The sequence below is a fragment of the Lissotriton vulgaris genome, chromosome 7, assembly GCF_964263255.1.
Source record: "Lissotriton vulgaris chromosome 7, aLisVul1.2, whole genome shotgun sequence".
Lineage (NCBI taxonomy): Eukaryota > Metazoa > Chordata > Amphibia > Caudata > Salamandridae > Lissotriton > Lissotriton vulgaris.
The window spans coordinates 406,808,576-406,832,238 of record NC_141695.1 but is presented as its reverse complement, the minus strand read 5'-3'; the positions used below and the strand labels follow the sequence as shown (position 1 = coordinate 406,832,238).

The 23,663-nt window shown below is 42.0% G+C and overlaps 1 protein-coding gene across 1 annotated transcript in view; it reads right to left on the bottom strand.

Annotated features, from left to right (window-relative positions):
• The window catches only part of CACNG8 (calcium voltage-gated channel auxiliary subunit gamma 8), a 115,669-nt gene that overhangs the window by 36,913 nt on the left and 55,093 nt on the right, over positions 1-23,663 (bottom strand). Inside the window, exon 2 of the mRNA XM_086928696.1 lies at positions 3,487-3,570. Coding sequence (XP_086784822.1) covers positions 3,487-3,570 — 84 coding nt within the window. The remainder of the gene's footprint in view (positions 1-3,486; positions 3,571-23,663) is intronic.

The following is a 23,663-nucleotide window of genomic DNA, read 5'->3' as shown; positions in this document are numbered from 1 at the left end:
CAATTCATATGTAAGTACTTGAATTACTGTACTGGAAGTACAGAATATAATACAATTCATATGTAGGTACTTGAAGCACTTTACTGTAAGCACAGAATACAATACAATTCATATGTTAGTACTTGAAGTGCTGTACTTGAAGTACAGAATATAATACAATTCATATGGACGTACTTGAAGTACTTTACTGAAAGTACAGAATATAATACAATTCATATGAAAGTACTTGAAGTACTGTACTGGAAGTAGAGAATATAGTACAATTCATATGTTAGTACTTGAAGTACTGTACTTGAAGTACAGAATATAATGCAAATCATATGTATGTACTTGAAGTACAAATTATAGTACAATTCATGTGTAAGTGCTTGAAGTACACAATATAATACAATTCATGTGTAAGTACTTGAAGCATTTTGCTGAAAGTACAGAATATAATACAATTCCTATGGAAGTACTTGAAGTACTGTACTGGAAGTACAGAATATAATATAATTCATATTTAAGTACTTGGAGGGAGCTCAAGTGAAACAGGTCTCCTTCCACAAACTGATTTGAACACCATAGTGATATATTTGCTATTGATGCACACCACTTGATAATAATTGTAGTCCTCCATTTACATGTTATTAACTTTTCAACCTCATTAAGGAAGTGAGCGCAGTAGTCTAGTCCAGAAATTGAATGATTCAGATTGTAAGGCCTGTCTGAAGAGAAGAAATACTCAAATTATAACTAGAGCAATGCACAATGTATTCTTACTGAATTTAGGGTGGAAATGTATATACTTACCTTCTTGTGTTAGGCCCTGCCATGTTAGTTTTATGAACGTTACCCTGGCACTTTCTATAAAACACTTTTTTGTTTGTTGTCTCTGTTTATCTTATAACCACAATTTTGCCAGGAATAATTGCCCAGGAATCTCCATAGGCATCTGACAATCAGGACCAATTTGTCAAAGTAGTGTTAGATTTCTTTTATCTCAGTTTTTTTACTTACAGTTTACTTTTTCCTGCTGCCTGGTTGCACCCATCCAGAATGGGCAGCTCTATCTACCCCACTGACAATATCCAATGTTAAATGCCATTGTGTACTTTCAGGTCTATTTCTCTATACTAGTTCATTTCCTCAACATACAGCTCTGGTGCAATGATTTTCGAAGAAGGGAGCAGAATTATATTTTGCCAGTTGGCCGGTCTAATACCAGTCATGGTTTAGCACCCTTTTGGTAGCCATGTGTAGTGGCACTAAAGGGCCACTGTCTACATGGCCTTAATGTAACATCAGCCCTGCCACCATGTAGGAAGCAAAACCTGGAAGGGAAGTAATATTTGGTTATGAATATGAAATTCTGCACCCTACCAAACCAAGCCAAGGGGCACTTAAGTCTGCAGTGTGTGCTTCATATATAGTCAGACACAATTGGTGATTCACGTGTCATGTCTTATTGGAAACAAACTATAGCAAATTTAGACAACTGCTAAAATGCTCCTCTTTGAAAGAAAGTACATGAATATCATTACACATTATGAGAAAGTCAGAAAAAAGAACTAGTGCTTAGAAACATGAGGGTTCAAGTTCTAGACAAAATGCCCAAATGCAAATACAAGCTGTAAAGAGGACTGTCTTTCAGGCTATTGACTAAATATGTCTGATTGAGTGGGCTTCAAGGCTTAAAAATATTCTTAGTCACTTGTATGGTATACATCTCTAGGATATGTCAGCAATATGTTGAAGCATCCAGATATCAATATATTTCGAACTTGAGAAGTAAGTTTCTATTTAAGAGGAAACCATAAACTCAGCCTTTACTGGATTGGCAGTTCACATGCACAAAAGCGAGGAGCAGCAAGTAAAAGCTGGCTCTGATTTTCCATGGTGCGCTGTCTGTAGCGCATGCGCTGCCGACAGAAACACTTCTTTCTGATTTAGATGCACAGACAGAACGGAGCTGTGGGCTGGGTCAGTGATTCAATCCTCGCCCCTTACTGGACTGTGCCATTGTTAGGGTAATATGTAAAGCGCAACAAATGACAAAGATTTCGGGGTGTTCATATAGATTTTAGCAAAGCTCAAGTAATGCAATGTACACTGCCAAACTTACAGGTCCTTTATCACATTTAGATGTGGAGGAACTGCAGGGCTTCTGACGGCAGACCATAAGCTGGCTCTGCTGTCAGAAGCCGCTGACCTGAATGGTCGTCTGCCAATGGGTTTTAAGTTTATAGTGATGCTCACCGAACCCTATTTTAGATTTACCTGTCTTGGACCATCATGAAATACATAGTGGTCCCAGATAAGGAAAGAGCTCAATGGCCACTAGGTGCAGGATGAAACACCTTGCATGTGATGGCCATTGTGTTTTTTTTGTTCTCAAGAACCAGAGTGCCAGTTTGTAAGCTAATTTCCTTGAATAAAAACCAAGGCACCCATTTGGGAAAGTCCAGTGGTTTTAAGGGAGACACTACTCTGGCATATCAGCTGAATGCACATGGATCTCAGCTTTCCTGATGGTAATCTCTAAATTTGTGAGGCACTCCTCTGCTGGAGGTGTACATGCCATTGACTCCACTGACCTAGAAAGCTAGTGGCGAAAAGGGTGTAAATAACACATTCTGTCTCTTTGTTTCATCATTGATGAATATGCCAGTAACTGAGGGGTCTATAACATAGTACAAGTAGGGATGATTTCATATCAAATTTTCTGAATTACCACTCAATGTATGAATGAGTTCTGCTGCGATTAATTGTATGAAAAGTTATATTTTATGGTTATCCCGAATATTGACGTGAATCCCTCCGTGACTTAGTCAGAGAGCACTGCACTAACTGATTTGCTTCCATGAATTTGTGGATTACTGATGTGCTCATTGTCAATTACATTTCACCTCTTTGCTATAGGTAAAAGTAGTGTACTTCTGTTGCTATTTTAAAGAGATGTTATCTTCATCTTCCAGCTTCTCTCATCATTTGTCCCAGATACAAAAGACCATCACTGGGTCTGAGGTCCATGGGATCACAGTTGTTTTTACGGAAGCATGGTATTATGTGACATTCATTTTCCAAGAAATGCCTGCCGTCTGTGGGAGCCCTGTAGGCGGTTGCTGGGTACGCACTCGTTACTCATACACACTTAACGTTCATATGAGCGGTAATCATTTCTCCCATTATCACTCATCTAGAGCCATTGAGCCCTTCCACAGGCACATACATCAGAGGCATTTACCACTGTCACGCATTCCTCGAGGGACCTTCCTCATGCGCGCCTCTGTTTACGCATAGGTGGGTATATTTGTCACTGTCATTACTTCCAGGGGGACAAATAGATGTCTTTCTTATTTGCATAAGAGATGTTCATGACTAAGAGTGGTATTTGGGAGGAAGTTCCCTTTATGGCCATTGCTGTTTGCCTTCAGCTTTAGGGATTCAGTGAATTAAACTTCTTTAGAATAACATATAACAGATCATCGGAGCAAGAGTACTTACGCAGGAGGTATTCGGCACTGTCATGATCGTAGTCTGTATCTTCAGGGAAGTGGTTTATTTTCACACACACACCCCTCTTAAGACCTAAATGTGAAAGAAACACACGCATTAGCTTCCTGGACTAATTATCAACTGAGCTTTGACTTCTTTGAGTTCTTGACAATGAGAAGTTGGACAAAGCAGAGGGCTGTTGGAGCTGCAAGGGATTTATTTTGAGAGGCATGCTGCAGCTAGGCACTGCTAATGAGGGGATCTCAAGGTCTCCCGTGTCAGGTCTGACTAGCTGTTACTGTGATTGTTTTTATTATTTTGGATTAAAGTAGGTGCCACTCACCTGCTTGCTCAAAATCATGGTATGGAGCTTAATAGAGGGCTCAGTTACTTCAAATTTGCTGAATAGGGTAGTTGTTTAGATCCGAATTGAAATATCTATAGGCACAAACTTCGAAGATTGACCAACACCACAAGGCTATACTGGCCTTCTAGGACTATGGGGCTGCATTCTTTGGGGGTTTGTTAACTCATCCAATTCCAAAAGTAGCCTTACAGCCCATGCAGCAGCCCATCAGCTGAATCCACCTAATCACCTAGCCAAGATGACAATACTGGATAAAGTCACAAGAAGGTAGCACTGTTTCACAAGTCACCTGTTTTTCTTGAATGAAACAGAAAAGTACCAGTGAGTGTTGTTTTTTCTACAACTTATGTCTGCACATAACTCATCGAGGGAGCATGACTCCCTGTACATGCAGATAGATGCCCACAAATTCAGGACTGCCAACTGCTTTTCCGCAGCAGCACTAAATTGCCGCATGACACTTGGGTATGTATTAGTGAGCAGCCGGGTAGCTAGACATTACCCTCACAGTCTCACACTGTGGGCCCCACTCGTGATGCTGATATCTCCAAACTGGAAGCAGCTCCTGGATAGAGGAGGGTGCTTACCTTTAATGCTTTACCTTAGCAGTATCAAAGTGTGAGGTGTTTTGGTTCAACCATATTAAAGGTAATGGAATTATTTTCAACTTGCCATTGAGCTTTGATTTTGGATTTAGGAAATCAATATGACAAACATGAAATGTGCAATTATTTTCCCACCATATGTGTATATACTAAACATGGTTATTTAAAAGACATATTTCACAGTGAAAGCACCGGTTTGATGGTGGAGAGTGTGTAGAGGAGTACATTCAAGAATTGATGACAATGAATTGAGTTTTAGTTTGGTGGGGCACAGTTTCCCACACTCACCAATGATGTGTGCTCTGGTTGTCATTTTGGCTTCAGCTTTAAAATATCACCTTCCCCAAACACTACGACCACCAGCCCTTGTGAAACATGCACAGCTCAAATGTATTTAACACTGTGCACCACTGATTTAGTACCTCAAAAACTTAAACACAAAGAATCAGGCTTTGATTCAAAATGGACGAGAGACACAGACAGCCATGCAGTGGTGGAATAGCACAACTTTAAACCAGGAAACCTTGCATCAATCCTGGCTTCCACTTGACCGAATGTGGGTTGCTATGCAATTAATTTATTCACAATTCCTCCTTTACCTTCATCATCACATGAGAGCACCTCGAAATATGTCAGCAAGAGGTGTGCGTTGCACGAAAGCAAAACATATTAGGGCCCATATAGTGGGCAATAAACAGCTGACTTTCCTCTTGGTTCACTAATAGCATCATCTTCAGGGCAGTGGGACTTGGGGCAAGAATGTTTCTAAGTTCATGCTTAGAATTTGCTACTAACTTAATGATTGCCATTTAATGCAATGGTATGATTTACAATGCTAAACTGAAATTTGTTTGAAGGATTACATTACAAAGAAAGACACTGTTTTGAATTTTGCTGAGTTTTTATCATATATGTACTGGACACTCTGAGCCAAGGAACAGCAGACCCCTAGTCCCCCAAACTCCTCAAGGTCTGTGATGCTCATGGCTATGTTTCAGGAGGCAAGAACCATCCAAATGCAAAAACAAATAGTTTTGAATTGAGCATCGCTTTAAAACCATTTGTTTTGTATTGTTTGTTTGTAAAGTACCGAAGCCCAGCAGGTGTGAAATGTGGCAGGCACAGCCAGCAGTACCCAAACCACCCCCCAGCAGCAGTGAAACCTATCCGCACACTGCCAGCCCACTGGGAACGCACCCAGTGCCCTTTAGAGCCAGTTAAGCTGTTCAGAGTCAGAACTATCTTGCCAAAAATAATGAGTAACTACACGTAATGGACAATTTCTCATAATGTTGCAGGAACACCCCTACTTAACATATCAGAACGTTATGAAAACAAGACTAGCGTGTCAATACGCCCTTTATAGTCCTTATTTTATAATGTGAATAATATGGCTACAAATCCTAGAATGGAAAGGAAATATTTTGGACTAGATGAGATACTCACACATGGAATGGAGAATCTTGAGGGCGCCCCAAGTATCTTTGATAATTACCATTAGTGGATTCAGTAGTACTATGCATCTCCCGGTTACTATCAGAAATGTTTCCCACAGCAAAAGTCTGAAACAATGGCTGCTGGAAACAATGGGCCAGATTTAATAATATTTTGTGTCGGGCTGTGTCACATATTTTAATGCAGCTTAATGCAAAATGTATATCAGGATTTACTGAGCCACCCAGCCAGATTTGCATGGCTTTGGTTGGCTTAGTAAAAATAAAAAAATAATAACTCAAGGTAGTGCATGGTGCTGCCTTGCATTTTGGAGGCGTTCAATGGGTGGAGCATGGGTAATCCCAGGCATCCATCCATGGATATTGAAGCAAACCGAGATTTACTAAAATCTATAAACCTGGGTTTGCACCAAAATGGTGCACCAACCTGAGGCTGGTGTAACAAGGAATAATGTTTTTATTTCTCCTTGTTACTTCCTATTTCTATGCGTGATGAATTGCCTTTTAGGATTGTTTTTGTGCATGGAGGTATACATAAAAACGCTCCAGCCTGGAAAGCAGGCACCCATGCACCATGGCACAAGGGTGTATGCATTGGCGCTAGGCAGTACTCAGTCTGCCAGTGCAAGGAAGGAGCAGAATTACACCATATTTTAGGAGGTCACGTAGTGTTGCTGTTTAATGCAACACTGTGCAATAAGTTATTTTGCTGAGTTGTGGCGCATCAAACTTTAGTAAACCTAGACTAATGTTTTTATCAGTTATTTCACCAAAATATTGCACAATATCGAAATATGTTTGAATAGTTGCTGGAACAGTAATACTGAGTCAACTCTATACACTGTATTTACCAACTGAGATCATAATCCAGGTCCCAAATTCTAAAAACTGTGGGGTTTATTTACAAAGCCCTTTCACCACCGTTAGGTCACATTTTATGACATTCCGGCGGCACAGAGTGCAGTCCTATATCTACGAGGCCACGCAAAGCCACTTTGTATGGCTTTCCATTAGTGTGTGTCGATTTAGATACCATATATAGATTTCCCTATTTATGCCCGCATATAGGTATAATTACCATTGTCCTTATTTAGGCATTGAAATTCAGCCTCTATTTAGGCATTGCTCATGCTAACCAAATACAGGCATGGTCAAATACATCCGTTCATCTACATCACAATGAGTTCTTGGAAAACCAGACTCTTAAGCCTTTAGAACTTCTGCTTGCTTGGATATTGATTTCTCCAAGAACTCATTTATTATACATGAACATCTATTCCTTAGGGGTTAGTTCATGACATTCTTATGCCCGACTTGTACGTCAATACTGGCATTCCTGAACACCTTCAAGGTATAAATATACCTCCACTTACCATGGCAAATCATGGTTCGGCCGTCTACTTGCACAACGCGGCTCACCACGGCAAGTTAGGAAGGAAGGCAAGTCCCCAACTGACGCACTGACCAGATGCTGTCATCCTCCTCGCATAGAATTTAGCTCCAGCGTTTTTGACTCCCCTTGCTGGTTGTTACAGACCGAGTCCCGGAAAGAGATTCCAACCTCTCTCATTCTAAAGCAGACTAGAGCCTAGAGAAACTTTTGGCAACTCTTGGGAAAACTAAACTTTAAGCTAAACTAGACTATAGATAAACAACACCTACTTCTTCCCTTGTACTACTCTTAGGTTAGGTACACTGGGGTAGGATTATTTTAGAAGTACCAGTTGAGTATTTTAGCCTGTGTTATTTATGTATGTATTTTTATTAATATATGTCATAGCTACAGACCATGCTATTGCAGTATTATTTTATCTTACTGCTAACGCTGTACGTATTGTACTTTGCATTCTGTCTTTCGATTGTAGCTGTTCATATCTCTTGCATGAGAAATAAGACTGTTCAGTAAACCCCTTTTATTGAAAGGCTTGTCTCTCTATTTCTGTGCAACTCTGTAGAAACGAAGCATGCACGATTGACTGAGTGAAACTGTTCTCTATTGTTTCTACGATTCTCAGACTGGTCCGATTCTAAGGGAAACAAAGTTGCCATGTTTATGTGGTTGTCAGAAACTAATCCCTTCTTGTTCATTCGAGAAGTTTTTAGTGACCTCTGAGTTTGCTGAAACACACAAGTAATTAAGTTTAATATACTCGATAGAGACATACTGACCTTAGTTCTATGTCAAATCTCTAGTGTATATTATTCCAATGCGCAGAGTCTATCAGGAATATAGGATCTACACTACACCATGGCCTCATCGATATGGTGTAAGGTAAACCACGGAAAGACACTGTGTCATCTTACGCTGCATCAGGGAGGTGTACCATGGGCATTGCGGTGGGTGTTCCCAGCCACACCCATGGGGTTTGAAGCATTCTCAGATTTATAGGGATCAGTAAACCTGGAAATGGGTCAAAACTGTACGCCTCCCAAGGACAGGCTTGACAAGGAGATATATGTTTATTTCTCTTAGTTTTGTCCTCTCCTTATGTGTTCTGCACCCACAGTACACATAGAAAGAGGAAAATGCCTACATGCATTGTTTTTGTGCTAGAAAGTGTACCTTACAGCACAAAAACAATCCTGCCAACAACTCAGACACCCTTGCACTATGGAGCAAGGGTGCCTTCGTTGGCACTAGACACAATATTGTGCACCGGCTGAATGGACAGGAAGGCACAGTATCTCGTAAATATGGTGCCTTCCTGCCACTTTGACTTGGCAAAAACACTTGAGGTGCTGCCCTACACCAAATCGTTGTAAATAATGCCCTGTGTGTGTATGTGAGGTTCATAATGACTGAACCACAGAATATTACATATGACCGAAATAGGGGTGTGATAAGATCCCAAGTTTTTTTTCTCGCAACCTTCTTACAATGCTATAAAAACCTTTTCCATTTTAAGAAGCTGCGAAGAGTCATGCTTTGCCCACATTTACATTTCAAAAGTTAAACGTGCAGAGAAAACTGCTATATAATTTTGCTTTTGTAGATAGAAATGCCTGCAAAAGGTAGATCACAGAGTAAAAGGTCGGTATATATTTTCCACATTGTCTGGGTTTTATTAGAATTGAGGTGATTTTACAATGCAGTGGACCCCATCTTGCAATGTGCAGAAAACCTTCTAATGGGCAAATGTGGAATTTAATTAGGAATGTCTATTAATTTAATAACAAAAATTAGAAACTTTGAAAAACCTGGCTGCTTAAAATACTTGGGGGCATATTCACAAAGATTTATTTCTGAATTATCCCCACTTTAACGCATCAAAAGTGGTGATAAAGGGGGGGTGTGGCTAGCGCCCGGTACCGATGGCGGCTTTTCTGTAGCTCTCCCGGGAGGCGCGGAGAGCGGAGGACCCGGCGTGGCTCCAGTTTGCATTATTTCCCACAAATGCCACAGTAATCGATGTCTAAAGATGTGGGGATTTGAAGGGGCCAACTTGGTATCCTGTTATACCCTACTAAGGACTTTTCCTCGGCAAGTGAGTGTTGCGATGTTCTTCAGTGCTGCGGCCGCCATTTTGTGGTCTCGCTGACGGAACTCTGCTCCTAGCGATTCCGCGTCCTTGTAAGATTTGCAGACTCTGCTTGAGGTCGCTCTGTTCTATTGTTAGTACATAATTTTGCCTCATTCACCTGCCTCAACACAACAACTATGCAGCGCCTGGTGAGTCCCTCAAGCGCTTTGGCTGACTTTTCTTCATGTCGCTGAAGATATCCTTTTCGCAGCGCTGACGCAGCTTGTTGCCATACTCTACTGCAGTTATTCTTTGCTCTAAAACAAGCGCTTGTTGGCTCTCATGTTTCTGGAAGATTTTTTTTTTCACTTCACCTTTGGATGGTATGCTCAGTCTTAAAGTCACAGCCGCCATTTTGTGAACCTGCCGACGGAGTTGTACTCCTAGCAGCTCTACATTGTGCTGAAGCCTTACAATTTTAGTTCAATTACAATTTCAAAGCTTTTATTCGATTTGTGAATACAAATCATACAAGCAAAATAGTTCAATACTACCTCATTATCCTTCCTGCACATTATGGTGCTTCCCTTATTCTAGTGCACCACTAACATGGACCTTACATTTTAGCAATTTCCTCATGCTCTCTGGATGGTGTTAATTGGTGAAACTGCAGTCAATTTTTCTTCATTATTGGCATTATTTGGCACCCAGCTTCCACAAGGTTGTGATTTTTTTCCTAAACTACAAGATGTTGTTTATTCTGCCTATTCATTGACAACGCTCATAGCGCTCATTTTGCTTCAACAAGCACTTCTCAAGAACTATTATGCCATTATGCCTATAGTCAAAGTTCTCTCTCTTCTTACTGTTACTCTAATGTTTTTATAGGCCTCCTGGACTAATTTCCTGTATTATATATGCCTCTTATGACTTGTTTTTCTCTTTTGTATCGGATGGCAAGTATTTAACTGACCTTTTTGTGCCTCACTCAGTACCATCTCTATGTCAATGCATTAAGCTTTACTGTTTTTGAATATCTATATTGTTAGCCTTCGTTATAGAGGTTTTTATTTACTTCCTTTTGGCATCTATAGACTACTCTTCAGTCGCTATCTGACAAATGGTTGAATATTGATGGCGGTGTAACTCTTCTGGAACAGAATGTTGATAATCTTACCTCCTCTGTTGCCAAAGTTAACCCGCTCTGTGCACAAGTCTCTGCTCTCCATAAACAAATTGAAAACTTGGAAAACAGGAATAGGAGAAATAATCTCCGTATTTATGGTCTTGCGGAAAATTCAGAGGGTTCGGATGCCCTTGCTTTTTTCAAGACCTTCTTGCCAAAACTTCTTCAGTTACCGGATGGCACCAATCTTAATATACAAAGAGCGCATCGCTTAGGTCCTCCTCCTGCTGGACTATCTACTTCCACTGCTAAAAGGCCGAGAGGTGTCATCATTTACTTCCTTGAATATACAGATTTGCTTACAGTTTTATCAGCGGCCAAGGCTTTGCCTCAAATTACTTTGTCTGGAAGTCCTCTTTTCTTTTCGCAACACTATGCAAAATCCACTGCTGATCGTCGCAAAGAGTTTCTTTAACTTCGTCCACAGCTGCGTTCTATGGGAGCGAAATATGGCCTTTTTCATCCCTGCCTATTCAAGGTGACTTTCAACAATAGAACCACTAACTACAAGGATCCATTAAAGCTAAAGAGCTTCCTTAATTCCCACAGTGATTCTACAATGGATACTGCTGCCCCATCTAGTTCTAAATGATTAACTTTACATGCTAATTCTGTATTATTGCATCCTTGCTATGCTTTATATTGTTTCATATGAATTTTCGGTTTAGCACGTTTTGATGGTTGTTTGTTTCTACTGTTGTGATATTCTTATTGTTAACAATTTATCCTTCTACTCCTCTTACACAGATTACCCTCTTCCACGTTGTTCCCTATCCTCATGTCCTTGGAGTTCGTCGTGGTCGTCTTCCTTCCCTGTTCTATGTGGCCTCCCTCCTCCCTTCCCTTGTATGCTCTCATCAATATGTAAGTTGTTCACTCTTCTCATTATGTTATTCTGTTCTCGTTTTCCTCTTCTTCTTCTTTTCGTCTTTCTCAAGCTTACACCTATCTTCTTGCTACAACTTTTTTCGTCTTAATCTTGCTGTCTCTCTATTGTTCCGGTTTTCTCACTTTTCTTCAACTTTTTTCATTCATTATTTACCTGACTTTTACTCTGCTGCTTTCTATGCATTTCTTCTTTTTCACTTCTGGTGTTTCTTCTTCTTATGCTTATATGCCTAGAATGTTCTTCTTTTTCACAATTGTTTCTCAACTGGTTTTTTGATATGCTTTTTTAAAATTATTTTATGCCTTTGAAAATATTATCTTGGATTGTTAGAGGTTTACATTCACCAATTAAAAGACAGAGAGTATTATCCCACCTGGCCAAACTTAACGCAGACATAGCCTGCTTACAGGAATCACATTTGTCGGCTGATGAATCTGCTAAATTGAAGAGAGGTTGGGTAGGTGAAGTTTATTTTTCCACAGGTGATGGTAAGCGTAATGGAGTCCTGATTTTGTTCCGAAAATCTCTTCCAATCAAAGCAGTTACGCATTGTGCAGACACTTCAAGTAGATGGGTGCTAGTGAATTTTACTTTAGATAATGTCCCCATTTCCATTTTAAATGTGTATATCCTACGAGTGGCGATGCCTCTTTTTGGACCTCCCTCGCACCACTCATCACTCAACACTACGTTGATAATTTCATCCTTGTCGGTGATTGCAACAAAGTTTTTGACCCATTTTTGGATAGATGCTCAGTTAGTACATATGTTCCTCATAAGTCACAAAAATCTTTTACACAGCTCATTACACAATACAAACTTACTGATGCATGGAGACTCTGTAATCCCACATTGCGAGAATGCTCCTTCTTTTCACCCCCTCATCAGACTCAATCCTGCTTAGATTATTTTTTTTATTTCTCATCAATTTACCCAATCCCTTATTTCTTCTGACATTGGTTCCATCTTAATTTCTGATCATGCCACAGTCTCCATTGTTTTGGAGTATTACAAAAGCCTACTTCTATCAAAAAATGGCGTTTTAATAATGCTCTCCTTCTCGATGCACAGTTTGTTTCTTCCTTCATATCCTTCTTTCATGAATATTTTTTGTTCAACCATACGGATGAAATTCCATTCCCTGTAGTTTGGAACGCTTTTAAAGCATCAGCTAGAGACTTCATCATTAGCTATGTCTCTCGCAAACGAAAGAAGGCCCAACAGGCCACTAATGACCTCCTTTCTAAAATCAAACATTTAGAACACTTATACTTCACCTCCAAATCAAAAGATTGTTTAAATGATCTTATTACCACCAAAATTCTATTTAATAAAGATTCCACGTATAACGCCTCCAATTTCCTTTTAAAATCTAGCGCCAAGTTCTGTGGTGGACAGAATAAGGCTGGGAAATTGTTGGCTAACTATCTAAAGGTAAAACAAAACAAAGTTAATATTGAATCTATTTATGGTCGTGATGGTTCACTAAAACATAAAAGTGAAGATGTACTGCAAGAATTCCTGCGTTTCTATGAAACATTGTATTCGTCTGAATCATCTTCTTCTGAACAAGCCATATCCCAAATTTTATCCAAGATCTCTTCTCCTTTTGATACTCTTCCGGACCTTTCCTCTTTAGAATCGGACCTTACACAAAAAGATCTTCTTCAGGCTCTTAACTCTCTCAAACATGGGAAAGCCCCAGGTCCTGATGGTTTCCCTGTTGAATTATTTTCCTGTTTCTCAAAGTTACTTATTCCCAAATTACATACTCTACTCTCCACTTTCCTTCAAACGGGTTCCGCTTTTGTCTCTTTCTCTGATCCCCTTATTTGTATTATTCCAAAGCCAGGCAAAGATCCACAACATTGTAAAAACTATCGCCCTATTTCTCTAGTAAATATCGATTCTAACATTTTCTCAAAGGCTTTGGCACTACGTTTAGAATCTTTTTTACCCGAGCTTTTAGGGAAAGAACAATCCGATTTTGTTAAAAGTAGACTGTTGTCGGACAATACTAGATTATTTTTTGACATTCTCGCTAAAGCCTCGCATTGCTCTCATCCCCTCGCAGCTATAGCCCTAGATGCGGAGAAAGCTTTTGATCGAGTTGAGTGGCCATATCTGTTTAATACTCTGCAGTGGTTTGGTTTCGGTCCAAAGATCTCCACCCTGATTTCGTTCCTATATTCTCACCCTAGAGCAGCAATTTTGGCAAACGGTACCTTATCTTCTTACTTTTCCCTTAATAGAGGGGTTAGACAGGGATGCCCACTTTCACCTTTTTTGTTCAATCTTGCTTTAGAACATTTCCTTTTGAGAATTCGTCAGAATGCTAATATACATGGTTTCAAATTCCACAAATCTTATCTTCTGATGGCAGCATATGCTGACGATGTACTATTATTTCTCTCCCAACCAGACACATCCCTCCCTGCCTTTCTAGACGAAGTTAACTCATTTGCACAAGTATCTGGCTCCAAATTAAATAAAGATAAATGCGAAATCTTGCCACTTACTAAAGTCACTTTCAGGGATGATTTTTCTGCTTCGGGTTTTACTTGGAGCCCTAACTCTATTAAATATTTAGGTCTCAATTTTACTTCTTCTCTTTCCGGCACAGTTACTAGGTGTATGGATGATTGTTTACAAAAATTGACTACTCTCACTAGCAAATGGCATCCTTTGTATCTATTGTGGTGGGGGAGGTTGGATACAATCAAGATGATGCTCTCTCCCATTGTCCTATTTACAATAACTAACATACCATTTTCTATCCCCTTGAAATACTTCAAGAACATTAACTCTATTTTATCTACTTTTTTGTGGGGGCATAAAAAGTGTTGTATGTCCTTGTCCAAATTAATGTGTTCTAAGAGTGAGGGTGGGGTGAACTTTCCAAATTTTTCTGTATATCATAAATCCTTTTTATTGCATCAAGTGTCGAATTGGATCACGGATTCCGTATCATCCTCTCCTCTCTGGGTGACCTTAGAAAGGTCTTTTATATCTCATTTTTCATTCAAAGAATATCTTATGTTTTCTCATAGACCTCAGTCTTTATCTACTTCTATTCTTAAGTATACCTCCAAAATCCTTCCCTGCTTTCCCGTCTCGTCCTTGTTTGACCAGCCTATTTGGCACAACACATCTATTTTAATTAACAATAAGCCGATTTTTTGGAAATCCTGGAGTTCACGTTGTCTTATTTGGGTGCATCAATTGTTTCATCAAAATCAGGTCATCCCATTTGCATTAGCCGCTACTTCTTTGACTCTACCGCCCGCTTTTCAAGTTAAATATTCGATTATGTCACACGCATTACAACTTGCTTACGAGGCCTCCCTTGTTGTATCCCCTTCATCAAGTCACGCACCCTCCGACATGACTTCACTGAGTTCTTTACTTCTTAAACAATCTAAACCTTCAAAAATCTACGCTTTTCTTCAAACTCAGTCTTCACCTCGCTCGAAAACTACAACAGAAGAAACCTGGGAAAAAGACCTAGAAGTCTCTTGGCCTGTTGAGTTATGGGACAAATTATGGTTGAAGATTCGTAGATCTTCCAGAGCTGCTAACACCACTGAAACACTATTTTTTATTTATAATCGTCTATTATTTTCACCACTAGTTCTTAGTAAACAATACCCAGATGCCTCTAATAAGTGTTAGTCCTGTGCGGATCTTTTTCATATGCTTTTTAGTTGTCCCCATGTTCATAATTTTTGGATGCAAGTTTGGTCTCAATTAACATGATTTTTTCCTCCACTCACTCCTTCTCTTTCTCTCACATTTTCTTAGGGAGTGTCTCTCCCATTTGGGATCATTGCACCTTCAGAGTTAGAATAGTTGACTTATTGTTGGCAGTTGCTTTGCAGGAAATAACAAAATATTGGAAGAATTTTACCAAAATATCTTATCAGGCTTGGTGGTAAGCTGTTTGCTATAACCACAGGTTAGATATGACTTTTGTCTACCCCCTGACTTTAGCTACTAAGCAAAAAGAACTGTGGAGTCCAGTACATTATTTTTTTATTTAAGTGCTCAAAGCTCTCTGTCTTTATCCCCGTTACAACAAGAAGTTCCTAAACCTCAATGAATTCCTGTACTCTATTAAACATATTATTACTATTTTCGCTTCTTTTTTTATAACTACAATATATATTTAGTATGTCTTTCATTGCCTTATATCATACCAGTTGCCAGTTCTGTTTATATTACTCTCAATTTCTGGTGTTTCTTTTCATAGCTTGTATTAATGCCTTTACTTATCTGGATGTATACTTTTGCTTGTTATTTTCTTTGTCTTTTTTTGTAAGCTGATTTCATATTCCTTCAATAAAAAAAATTCTGAACTTAAAAAAATTGGTGATAAAATTAACACCCCATTCACAAGCCGGTACAAACTGCAGACAACACCAGTATACCCGCGATAACTGCCCCCAAATTTATCTCCACGGTGGACACCACCAACTAACATTAATGAGATACAGAGTAGGCATTCCCGTGCAAAAACAAATGAGAAAACCACAACACCACATTTAAAAGAAACTACCAGATCTGCGAAGCGATGCAAAAACAGGTGATAACCGGCGGTAGCACCAGGGATTTTACACCTGCCTTTTGCTGATCTTAAGCAGGACGACAACCTGCAACATGGAAGGGAAAATGCCAGAAGCCTTTTAAGATGCAGGTATTCCAGAGGGAAGGTGTCTGCCTAAGGTAGCACCACTAAAATGACAGTATTTTAGATTAAAACAAATGGTCAGACTTCGAGGAAGCTGATTGCCGCGGTCACCATGCTGCCAGTCTCACAGTGACACCTGGCTTCCAGCACGAGTAGTGTTGGGCCGGGAGCTGAAAGTAGTGATGATGGGACTTTGCAGCCGATTATCAGCCATTCACACCGTATCGCCGGCTAACGCAGGATTTCAATGCGCCATCGCAATTATTAGTACATGGTTTTTGACACACCTTCCCTGTTACTATCGCCACGTACAGAGGGCTTGAAAATACCCCACTAACATGGCGATATTAATCAGGGTTAGACAGCATTAACTTTTCTGCCGATAAATTACTATGGCAATAGTTATCGCACCTTCTTGTGAATATGGCCCTTTGTATTCTCCTTCAGCCGAATGGTAGGGTTGTGAATCCCACAATATTAGTGTTCCTGCATAAAACTGTTCTTATAGCTTATATAAGCTTTCTTGTAAGTTAAAATGCCTTTTATAACCGGGAAGTGTGTCATTCCTTTACAATTCAACCATTAGTAAAACTGTTATTTTAGCCTGAAGTGGAAGATTCATTACAGTAAGGAAGATAATGGTACCAAATAACTGTCAAGCGGCTCCATGTCATGTGTAGCACCTCCCGCCAGTCCAAGCATTTTTAGGTACCAACACTTTATGTATAGGGATTTTTTAGGCCAGCCTTACAACGTTAAAGAACTATACATTCAAGAATGTTACATGCTGTTGAGTGAAAAACCAGCGCTGGTAGATAATGTTACACATAGCACTAAGCCTCTAGGAAATATACCTTATTCTGTCTGGGGACCATTCTTGAGTTTAATAAAAAAAAAAAGAAAATGGCAGATCATTGGGTGGTCAAGCCTTTAAGTGTAGCTACATCTCGTCTGTAAAGAATATTAAATTAAATGTATGTCTACATCAAATGGTTAATATTCAGTCGAGCTAGACATAATAAGCCCGTCTTATACTGACACAAAATGAGCAAAAGCATATTGTTCTATCTACATTGGTTTTGGCTGACTGCAGAATAGGAAATGCAGACATGACACAGAGCCGGACTGGCCATAGCAGGTATTGGGCATTTGCCCGGGAGACTGGAAGTGTGGGGGCTGGTTTTGGAGCGGTGGGGGCAGGGTTTACAGTGATGCTGCATGATCGACGCACAGTAACAAAAGCAACAATGCTGGGGGCTGGTTTTGTTAAGCAGCAGTGCTTCACCCTTGACCCCCGCCCCTGGGGGTTGGGGGCCGGTCTGACAAAATTGCCAGGGCTGCTTTGAATTCCTGAGGCTGTGTCAGTCACATCAGAGATTCAGTTTACTCGTGAGTGACTCTTGTCCGATTGGTTTTCGGTAGGCACTAAGGACCAGATGTAGGTGGGAGATTTTGGCCATTTACCGTCCGGTAACGGCTGAATTCGTCCGTTTCCGACCGGTAAATGGCCATGGAGATGTAGGGGGATAAAAAACATGCATTTTCGGTAATTTCACCAAATCGGTAATTTTACTGATTCGGTAAAGTTACCGATTCTGTATATTTTACCGAATCGGTAAATATACCGGTCGGTAAAATTAACGAAAATGCATGTTTGGTATGTAGGTGCCAATTTTAACAATGACACAGGGCTTTGAAAATCGGTATTTTACCATGCAATACAATTGCATGGTGAAATACCGATTCAGGTGTACATGCACATCTGTGCATGTACACCTGTGCCATGTGGCACACATATATGCCCTTAGGGCATGTATGTGTGCCACATGGAATACAAGCCTAAAACAGGGGTGCCAGAGGGTGTCAAAGTGACACCCCCTGCACCCTTGCAAAATTCGGTATTTACTGTTTCGGAAAATACCGAATCGGTATTTGATATTGAATTCTATGGGCTTCAAGGCCCATAGGATTCAATAGCAAATACAGATTCGGTATTTACCGAATCGGTAAATACCGATTTTTACCGATTCGGTAAAATTTACCAAAGTGGTACCTACATTAGAAATACCTATTCTTTATTACCGAATTGGTAAAATTCGGTAATTAAGAGTCGGTATTTCTGATTTTGCTACATCTGGCCCTTAGCCATTGGGGACACCCAGACCAACCCATTTCTTTATATTGACTGTCCATCAACAGTACTGACAAATAAAATGAAGTCCATCTCCAAATTACAACCTATAGCCCTTATGTTTCCAAGCTCCTTACTGCGTGGCTTACCTAGTTTTTTTCTTAGCATGATGGTATTGTAATCCTGATTTTCTAATTGTATGAATAGGACTAAAAGCAAAACGTGAGTACATGATCTACTTAGAAAAGACCTGTGAAACGCTAGCGCTCTGTGAATGGGCCAATCTAATGATGCTTTGTTTACAATTAAGCAATCAATCAATCAATCAAGGCATTTATATAGCGCACTACTCACCCAGAGGGTCTCAAGGCGCTAGGGGAGGGGGTCCGCTACTGCTCGAACAGCCAGACAGCCAGGTCTTGAGTTGTTTCCTGAAGGCGAGGTGGTCCTGGGTCAGGCGGAGGTGGGTCGGGAGGGAGTTCCATGTCTTGGCGGCGAGGTAAGAGAAGGATTGTCCCCCTGTGGTGGCTCTTCGGATGCGGGGGACGGTGGCGAGGCCGTGGCCGGTCGATCGGAGCTGGCGTTTGGGAGCGTAGAAGTTGAGGCGGCTGTTGAGGTATCCTGGTCCTTGGTTGTGCAGGGCTTTTTGTGCGTGGGTGAGGAGACGGAAGGTGATTCTCTTGTTGACCGGGAGCCAGTGCAGGTCTCTCATGTGTCCGTAGATGTGGCTGCCAGGGATGTGGGGATGTCCAGGATGAGTCGTGCTGAGGCGTTTTGGATCCGCTGGAGTCTCTTCTGGAGTTTGGCAGTGGTTCCGGCGTAGAGGGAGTTGCCGTAGTCCAGATGGCTGGTGACGAGGGCCTGGGTGACCGTCTTCCTGGTCTCGGTGGGGATCCACCGGAAGATCTTACGTAGCATGCGCAGGATGTTGAAGCACGACGAGGAGACAGCGTTGACTTGTCTGGTCATGGAGAGGGAGGAGTCCAGGATGAAGCCCAGGTTGCGTGCGTGGTCTGTTGGTTTGGGTGCGCTGCCTAGGGCGGGGGGCCACCAGGAGTCGTCCCAGGCGGAGGGTGAGGATCCCAGGAGGAGGACTTCTGTCTTGTCCGAGTTCAGTTTCAGGCGACTGTTCTTCATCCATTCGGCTACCTCTTTCATCCCTTCGTGAAGGTTGGCTCTGGCGGTGGCGGGGTCGTTGGTGAGGGAGAGGATCAGCTAGAAAGCAAGAAAAAACCAGCACATTTTTCCAAGTCCATGAGTGACTAGCTGTTCCGGTCCATGTTTTGTTTTGCATTCTGGAACTTGTAGTGTTATCACATTCTAAAGCCTGGAGAACAAGTCATAAAATGGAAAGAAAAAAACTGTACAGGAGCGGCGTACTATGCACGGATATCAGAAACTTGACAGGGCTGAAAGACTACAAAAGCAAGAATGCATTATGTTGTGATATGAAACTTCTGGACTGGAAACAGAGACCGTGATGCCCTCCTACTTGCTGTAGACTTTGACAAATTGCCCTGCAGCCCTTAAGCATCCACAATTCCTAGATTGTCAGCACCATGACATTGGGAAAGACATACCGCATGTGACCTGGCTTCTGCAAAATGACTGGGAGACAGTTACGTTTTGTTAAGTAATTGCAGGTGCTGGGCACCAGGACTCATTTTTGGGGACAGGGATTTATCAGACTTTGACCCAGAGCAAGAATGAGAAGGACAGAAAAGGGAAAAAGCAGGGATGATAAAGAACCTTCTAGCATGAATTAAAGAGACTGGAAGTGTAGTGTGATGTAAGAAAGAGGTATAAGGTGAAATTTAGGCAAGGTAGCCCGGTGTTTGGTAACCCCAACTTGGACACAATTTCCTAACATTCCCTTTCAAAAGAGATTTTGCTCTTGTGGTCGTATTTCTGAATTACATCAACTAAGCACATTGGACTTGGTTGATTCATAATATGCTTCAAAGTAATGAATAACTGAAAGACCAGTAACATACTGTCATTCAGGACATGGCGTTGTCTATTAACCTTTCTTTTGACAATCTCCTATGTAAATTTGGATTTTACTGTTCATGCCGGATACTTCAATGCCTCTCAAGCAGAATTTTTCACACAATGATATACCTTTGCAAATCGTTGAAAGAAACAGTTTAGGTTTTCTGCAGTACAGGTTGTCCTATCCTGTTGTCTTATTGATGAAAAATGTCTGGATCACATTTTTGTGCATGGCGATCATTCTCATCCAAGCCCTAAATAATAATGCAGGTTAGGTGAAGAGCTGGTACCTGTGTTTCACTGACCTGCTCAAGTCACCCTGTAGATACCTAACTGAAGGTGTGGTTTGGGCAGATGGAATGGAACTTTCTTCATTAGGGAGGGACAGAGGGCACAATGGCGGTGCGGCCTGTAACCTGATGGCCTCGCGGCCTTCACCTAATGGACCTGAAAGTGTGAAATCTGATAAATTCGATGTACATAGACAGCATTCATTCCCCTTCTTCTCCCACTCCTCTCCTTGTGAGCACCATGGATACTGTAAATTATTGACTATATCACCCTGCCAGTAAGAGCCCGTACCCCTGTGTATATGCACGGCCATTCTAGGCACCATGGCCCTTTTTACCCATTAGACTCCCCAGCCTCCCTCCTGCGCGTATCTTGCACCCCCTCTCTCATGTATAGGCCATGAAACCCGCTCCCTTTGCGCGACCCTGATGTGAAAGGTAACCCTCCTGCTTGACCCAGGCCTTCTCCATTCCCCTCTCGAAGAAGCATCCTTCGCCTCAGCTGACATGGCCCCCCCCCCAGTTGTATCTGGCTGCCCCTGTTCCCCCATGTACAGGTCGTAAGATCTCTCTCTCTCTCTCTCCCTCTCTGCGCGGCCCTGGTCCTGCACGCACCCCGTCCCCCCTCCTTCTCCTCACATGAACAAGTCATAAACCCTCTTCTTCCGCAAAGCCCTGTCCTTGCGAGTCACGGCCGCGCCTGACCAGCACCTCCTCCCCTTCCATGAATGTCCCTCTGTTGACGAGCCTTCCCTCCACGCGCGATTGTCCACGCAGACATGAATACCACTCCTTTGATGACCCCTACCCCCGAGTCCGGCTGACCACACATGTCCGAGGCCATCGCCTAAGCCAGGAGATACCATTTGCTGCCCTTATTGTATGCCTAGCCACCCCACCCCCTGGGCCATGATCAGGCGCACACATCCTACGACACACTCAGCTGCATGATTGCCCTCCCCTCTTATCAGCAGGTCAAGGGTCCCCATTGTGAATGTATGTGGAATAGGATCATCACGAGGATTATAGGAATGTTTTCCTTTTGCGACACACTGACCTGATTGTATCATCAAATGTTCAGCAAATGTATAAAAACCAGAGTCTCACGCTCACTTGTTAGAGCACCTCCCGAAAGACACTGTGTTTCGTGTCCGAAATGACTTGCTCTCCTCATGAGAATTAAACTCTGTTCTTGATTCCTGCTCTCGGCGCCCGTCTCTTTATTTGGTAATTATTCAGAATGGGAACTGAGAGGCGGTTTGCGCCAGCAGCCTGGGCATCGTTAGGATTATGGGCTCACTTTCCACAATTGGCGTCCCAACGCGGGGTCCATCAGTGACATGGGGTTCGGTAAGAGAGATCCAGACGAAAAAGTGAACGTCTAAAATGATCGGGGTATGCCTGCCTTGAGAGGGCCCTAGCCCGGCTGCCGATCGACAGAACTTCACCAATTCTGAACGGACCTCTCTTGAGTGACCTATTGTCCTGACTGGAATCCCACAGGTATGCTACATGGAGTAAGAGAACGATCGGGCGCTGGAGGAAGGAGTCGAAGAACTGTCCGTATGGTCCGGTCCGGGTAAGATTAAGTAGGGTGTTTTTACGCCTGATTGGTAGGGTGGCTCTATCCACCTGATTGATTGATTGTTTGTATTGAAATCGGTATTTGTATACTGATATTGTATTGGTTGGTATTGGTTCATTTAGCTTTGAGGGCTACTTGACATATTGGTTCTCTTGTGAGAACGAGACATTCTCTGTTTGCAAACAGCGGCGAATAGGAACGTCGTCCCTCTTTGCAGATAGAGAAGGGTAGGTAATGCAGACTTTTGTCCCCGTTGTAATCCGTCATGCCTACTTTTCTCCCCACTGATTGTTTGAAATCGATTAATAATCGATTGTTGCTCTTTGAGATCTTCCCTGTCTACAAACTGAGACGAATAGAAATATTCTGTCTTCCTTTTTGGATAGCGAAGGGCAGGTAATGCAGACATTTGTCCCCGTTGTAATCCGTCATGCCTGTTTTTCTCCCCACTGATTGGTTGGTTGCCTGGACATTGTTGTTCCAGGAATTGTTTCGTTTGAGGTATTTTCTATTTGCAAACAACGTAAAATAGAAACACTCTGTCTAGTCTTTGCAAGTAGAAAAGGGTAGGTTATGCCCCTTTGTGAATTCGTCAGTCCTACCCACTCCCCACTGGTTGGTTATTGTGGGGTAGCTCGCATGGTCCGCCCAGGAGACTACTCTTATGGAGGACATATGCTCTCTACTCATGGGCCATTTAATAGAAATAGACCGACTGGTCCGTCCAGGAGGCTACCCTAGTAAGTGGAAGTACATCGCTCGGTCTGTCCAGGATGATACCCTAATGAAGGAATATATGTTCCCCTTTTGATCGATAATCTCGTTCCACCCCGGACCATTTATTGGAGGGGACTCGTCTGGTCCGTCCAGATGTACCCCCCTAGTGAAAAGGACACATAAAAATATGAAGTGATCACCGTTCCCTACTAACAAAAAGCTTTAGCTCGAAACACGCTAAGGAAGAGAAAGAAAAATAAAAAGAAATCAGGCCAAGTCAGTAACCCCCTGATGAGCTTTTGACTTCACCAAAAATAAGAAACATTAGAAGTAGTTCGTAATAAGAAATGTAAAAAGGCGAAAAGATTCGATATCAGAACATAGCCACGAGGTAGCTAGGCTTCACTGCCTGTTCCTGTTCCCAACATGTCTGCCTCATTGCCCGCCCCGCCCAAATAACGGTCACATGAAATAGAAACAACTCAATAGGTACCTACCCCCATTCCGGAAGCTCCCGAAGTGCAACAGGCCCGCGGTTACGCCCATCCGGAAGGCGAGGCCTGAAGGCACGAGGGACTCGCCTGCCCACGGTCAGAAGGAGACGATGTTGGGCAGGCGGTCCAAAAAGGATGACAAGGACCTCTCCGTCTTCTCCCTTCTGCCGCCCTGCAGGCCGCGGGGAGAGAGGGGGCTGTCTTGCCTCGGCCACCGACCACCCCTCTCTCTCTCACCCGATCCGGCTTTTGCCAAAGGCCAACGCCAAGGCGACAATGGCGGCGAATCAAGTAGTCCCGCCACATTTCAAATTCGCCGCATGCCATC